This window comes from Chiloscyllium plagiosum, unplaced genomic scaffold (assembly GCF_004010195.1).
Source record: "Chiloscyllium plagiosum isolate BGI_BamShark_2017 unplaced genomic scaffold, ASM401019v2 scaf_6682, whole genome shotgun sequence".
Taxonomy (NCBI): domain Eukaryota; kingdom Metazoa; phylum Chordata; class Chondrichthyes; order Orectolobiformes; family Hemiscylliidae; genus Chiloscyllium; species Chiloscyllium plagiosum.
Window position 1 is genome coordinate 22,022 of NW_025212680.1, and position 5,979 is coordinate 28,000.

The window sequence follows — 5,979 nt, forward strand, 5'->3', positions numbered from 1 at the left end:
GCCCACACCGGGATCTCGACTCCAGCCCACACCGGGACCTCGACTCCAGCCTACACCGTGATCACAACTCGGGCCCACACCAGGATCTCGACTCCAGCCCATACTAGGATCACGACTCCGGCCCACACCGAGATTTCGACTCCGGCCCGCTACGTGATGTCGACTCAAGCCCACACCAGGATCCCGACTCCGGTCCAAATCAGGATCACGACTCCGGTCCAAACAGTGATCATGACTCCGGCCCACACCGGGAACATGACTCCAGCCTACACCGAGATCTCGACTCCAGCCCAAATCGGGATCTCAACTCCGGCCCACACCAGGATCTTGACTCCAGCCCACTCCGGGATCTCAACTCCGGCCCACACCGGGATCTCGACTCCAGCCCAAATCGGGATCTCGACTCCGGCCCACACCAGGATCTTGACTCCAGCCCACTCCGAGATCTCGACTCCATCCCACACCGGGATCCCACCTCCGGCCCACACCGGGATCTCGACTCCAGCCCACACCGGGATCACAACTCCGGCCCACACCAGGATCTCGACTCCAGCCCACACCGAGATCTCGACTCCAGCCCAAACTGGGATCTCAACTCCGGCCCACACCGGGATCTCGACTCCAGCCCACACCGGGATCACAACTCCAGCCCATACCGAGATCTCGACTCCAGCCTACACCGGGATCTTGACTCCAGCCCACACCGGGATCTTGACTCCAGCCCACCCCGGGATCTTGACTCCAGCCCACACCGGGATCTCGACTCCGGCCCAAATCGGGATCACAACTCCGGCCCAAATCGGGATCTCGACTCCAGCCCACACCGGGATCACGACTCCGGCCCACACCTGGATCACGACTCCAGCCCACAGCTGGATCACGACTCCAGCCCACGCCGGGATCTCGACTCCAGCCCACACCTGGATCACGACTCCGGCCCACACCGGGATTTCGATTCCAGCCTGCACCGAGATCACGACTCCCTCCCACACCGGGATCACGACTCCGGCCCACACCGGGATCACAACTCCAGCCCACACCGGGCTCTTGACTCCGTCCTACACCGTGATCCCACCTCCAGCCCACACCAGGATCTCGACTCCCTCCCATACTGGGATCACAACTCCGGCCCACGACGGGATCACAACTCCGGCCCACACCGGGATCACGACTCCGGCACAATCCGGGATCACGTTTCCGGCCTACACCAGGATCTCGACTTCAGCCCACACCGAGATCTCGACTCGCGCCCATACCGGGTCTCGACTCCAGCCCACACTGGCATCTCGACTCCAGCCCATACCGGGATCCCATCTCTGGCCCACACCGAGATCTCGACTCCGGCACACACCGGGATCTCGACTCCGGCACAAATCGGGATCACAACTCCGGCCCACACCGGGATCTCGACTCCGGCCCACACCGGGGTCTCGACTCCAGCTCGCAACGGGATCTCGACTCCGGCCCACACCGGGATCTCGAATCATGTCCAAACCGGGATCTCGACTCCAGCCCACATCGGGATCTCGACTCCGGCCCACACCGGGATCTCGACTCCAGCCCACACCGGGATCTCGACTCCAGCCCACGATGGGATCACGACTCCGGCCCACACCGGGATCACGACTCCGGCCCAATCCGGGATCACGTTTCCGGCCTACACCAGGATCTCGACTTCAGCCCACACCGAGATCTCGACTCGCGCCCACACCAGGATCTCGACTCCAGCCCACACTGGCATCTCGACTCCAGCCCATACCGGGATCCCATCTCTGGCTCACACCGAGATCTCAACCCCAGTCCGCACCGGGATCTCGACTCCAGCCCAAACCGGGATCACGACTCTAGCCCACACTGGGATCACGACTCCAGCCCACACCAGGATCTCGACTCCGGCCCAAATCGGGATCACAACTCCGGCCCACACCGGGATCTCGACTCCGGCCCACACCGGGATCTCGACTCCAGCTCGCACCGGGATCTCGACTCCTGTCCAAACCGGGATCTCGACTCCTGTCCAAACCGGGATCTCGACTCCAGCCCACACCGGGATCTCGACTCCGGCCCACACCGGGATCTCGACTCCAGCCCACACCGGGATCTCGACTCCAGCCCGCACCGGGATCTCGACTCCAGCCCACACCGGGATCTCGACTGCCTCCCACACTGGGATCTCGACTCCGGCCCACTCTGGGATCACGACTCCGGCCCACACCAGATTCACGACTCCTGTCCAAACCGGGATCTCGACTCCAGCCCGCACCAGGATCTCGACCGGCCCACACAGGAATCTCGACTCCAGCCCAAACCGGGATCTCGACTCCAGCCCGCACCGGGATCTCGACTCCAGCCCACACCGGGATCACGACTCTCTCCCACACCGGAATCACAACTCCGGCCCGCACCGGGATCTCGACTCCGGTCCACACCGGGATCTTGACACCGGCCCAATCCGGGATCACGTATCCGGCCTACACCAGGATCTCAACTTCAGCCCACATCGAGATCTCGACTCCAGCCCATACCGGGATCCCACCTCCGGCCCACACCGAGATCTCGACCCCAGCCCGCACCGGGATCTTGACTCCGGCCCGCACCGGGACCTCGACTCCGGCCCAAACCGGGATCACGACTCCGGCCCACACCGGGAATTCGACTCCAGCCCGCACCGGGATCACGACTCCCTCCCACACCGTGATCCCACCACCAGCCCACACCGGAATCTCGACTCCAGCCCATACTAGGATCACGACTCCGGCCCACACCGTGATCTCGACTCCGGCCCGCTACGGGATGTCGACTCAAGCCCACACCAGGATCCCGACTCCGGTCCAAATCGGGATCTCGGCTCCAGCCCGCACCGCGATCTCGACTCCAGCCCACACCGGGATCTCGACTCCAGCCCACAACGGGATCTCGACTCCAGCCCACACCTGGATCTCGACTCCAGCCCACACCGGGATCTCGACTCCAGCCCACACCAGGATCTCGACTCCAGCCCACACCAGGATCCCACCTCCAGCCCACAGCGAGATCTCGACTCCAGCCCACACCAGGATCCCACATTCGGCCCGCGCCGGGATCTCGACTCCAACCCGCACCGGGATCTCGACTCCAGCCTACACCGGGATCACGACTCCAGCCCAAACCGGGATCACGACTCCGTCCCACACCGGGATCACGACTCCAGCCCACACCGGGATCTCGACTCCCTCCCACACTGAGATGTCGACTCCGGCCCACACTGGGATCCTGACACGGCCCACACCGGGATCTCGACTCCAGCCCACACCGGGATCACGACTCCGGCCCACACTGGGATCTCAACTCCAGCCCACACCGGGATCTCGACTCCAGCCTGCACCAGGATCCCGACTCCGGCCCAAATTCGGGATCACGACTCCGCCCACACCGGGATCTCGACTCCAGCCCACACCGGGATCTCGACTCCGGCCCACACCGGGATCCTGACTCCAGCCCAGACCGGGATCTTGACTCCGGCCCACACCGGGATCTCGACTCCACCCCACACCAGGATCCCGACTCCGGCCCAAATTCAGGATCACGACTCCGGCCCACACCGGGATCTCAACTCCAGCCCACACCAGGATCTCGTACTCCAGCCCGCACCGCGATCTCAACTCCAGCCCAAACCGGGATCACGACTCCGGCCCACACCAGGATCTCAACTCCAGCCCAAACCGGGATCATGACTCCAGCCCACACCGGGATCTCTAATCCAGCCCACACCGGGATTTCGACTCCAGCCCACACCTGGATCTCATCTCCAGCCCAATCCGGGATCCCGACTCCGGCCCACACCAGGAACTTGACTCCAGCCCACACCGGGATCTCAAATCCAGCCCGCACCGGGATCTCATCTCCAGCCCAAACCGGGATCTCGACTCCAGCCCACACCGGGATGTAAACCCAGTCCTCACCAGGATCTCAACTCCAGCCCACACCAGGATCTCGACCCCAGCCCGCACCGGGATCTTGACTCCGGCCCGCACCGGGACCTCGACTCCGGCCCAAACCGGGATCACGACTCCGGCCCACACCGGGAATTCGACTCCAGCCTGCACCGGGATCACGACTCCCTCCCACACCGTGATCCCACCACCAGCCCACACCGGAATCTCGACTCCAGCCCATACTAGGATCCCGACTCCGGCCCAAATTCGGGATCACGACTCCGGCCCAGACCGTGATCTCGACTCCAGCCCACACCAGGATCTCGACTCCAGCCCACACCGGGATCTCAACTCCAGCCCACACCAGGATCTCGACTCCAGCCCGCACCGCGATCTCGACTCCAGCCCAAACCGGGATCACGACTCCGGCGCACACCAGGATCTCAACTCCAGCCCAAACCGGGATCATGACTCCAGCCCACACCGGGATCTCTAATCCAGCCCACACCAGGATTTCGACTCCAGCCCACACCTGGATCTCATCTACAGCCCAATCCGGGATCCCGACTCCGGCCCACACCAGGAACTTGACTCCAGCCCACACCGGGATCTCAAATCTAGCCCGCACCGGGATCTCATCTCCAGCCCACACCAGGATCTAAACCCAGTCCTCACCAGGATCTCAACTCCAGCCCACACCAGGATCACGACTCCAGCCCAAACCGGGATCAGGACTCCAGCCCAAACCGGGATCTCGCCTCCAGCCCACACCGATCTCGCCTCCGGCCCACACCGGGATCATGACTTCGGCCCACACCGGGATCTCGACTCCAGCCCACATCGGGATCTCGCCTCTGGTCCAATCCGGGATCACGACTCCTGCCCATTCCAGGATCTCCACTCCATCCCACACCGGGATCTCGACTCCGTCCCACACCGGAATCTCAACTCCAGCCCACACCAGGATCTCATCTCCAGTCTGCATCTGCATCTGAACTCCAGCCCACACCGGGATCTTGACTCCAGCTCGCACCGGGATCTTGACTCCAGCTCGCACCGGGATCTTGACTCCAGCTCGCACTGGGATCTTGACTCCAGCTCGCACCGGAATCTTGACTCCAGCTCGCACCGGGATCTTGTTTCCTCTCTGCACATGGATCTTGACTCCAGTTCTTGCAGAACCCACTGAACTCAATTTTATATGGCACAAAAGACGCTGCCCCGCTCCAGGCACCAAGCTCTGCCACAGCCAACGATCCACAAGTTCCAAGTCCAGGCTCCGGCCCTAATGAAGCCCAGAGTCCTGTGATCTGTGCACCGCCACTGGTGATAACAACTCTCCGACACCACCCTGGCTTCCCCTCAACCTCAGTAGATGAAAGCAAAGAAAACAGAAAGGCAAAGCTGGAAAGGAGAGAGAGAAAGAGAAAAGGCTGGAGTTGGCCTGGAGCATACAGGCTCAGGAGCATTAACACTCCCTACCATCATGAGTTTTGGCTGCTCACAAGTATCTACATCTGAATATTCCTTATGTCTTTGTCACAACATATTTTCTTACCTTTCTTGGTGACTTCTATGAATTTACTGTGTCTGCGCTACTCTCTCAGAAGTCATTGACTAAAATTGTAAAATGTTGGAGCCCTAGCAGAGAACCCTGTGGGTCTTCATTTGCTCCATCCAACCAGAGACCTACTCAGGCATACGCTTGTTTTCTGCCAAGCAGCCAGTCTTCTATGTGCTAATACATCACCTCTTGAACCGTGAGCTTACATTTTCTGCAATAATCTTTGATGTGGCACTTTATCAAATGTCTTCTAGAAATCCATGTCTCGTACATCTACAGGCTCTCTTTAATCGACAGTGCATGCTCTGCCTTCAAAAAAACTCAAATAAATTGGTTAACATGATTTCCCCTTCATGAAACCATGCTGACTGATTCATGAATCCTGGATTTCTTTCCTGCCCTTCTTGCCCACTTCATGACCCTCATTCTTATATTTATGTTTGTCTCTCTTATGATGAGGAATGTACCGAAAACATACCTCTCTACTCTTTGTTGCACTAC

The 5,979-nt window shown here is 60.6% G+C and overlaps 2 protein-coding genes across 2 annotated transcripts; both read left to right on the forward strand.

Moving 5' to 3' along the window:
• Positions 1-203: 203 nt before the first annotated feature.
• Positions 204-2,756, forward strand: LOC122547437 (sialidase-like; the record flags this gene model as incomplete). Its single annotated transcript, XM_043686058.1, has 2 exons — positions 204-446; positions 807-2,756. Coding segments are annotated over 2 exons (2,181 nt in total), but the record flags the coding sequence as incomplete, so codon positions are not given.
• Positions 2,757-2,793: 37 nt separating this feature from the next.
• On the forward strand, positions 2,794-3,928 carry LOC122547438 (epsin-1-like). The gene is made up of 2 exons (XM_043686059.1): positions 2,794-3,176; positions 3,634-3,928. The coding sequence occupies exons 1-2, from the start codon at positions 2,794-2,796 to the stop codon at positions 3,926-3,928; spliced, it is 678 nt and encodes a 225-aa protein (XP_043541994.1).
• Positions 3,929-5,979: the final 2,051 nt, after the last annotated feature.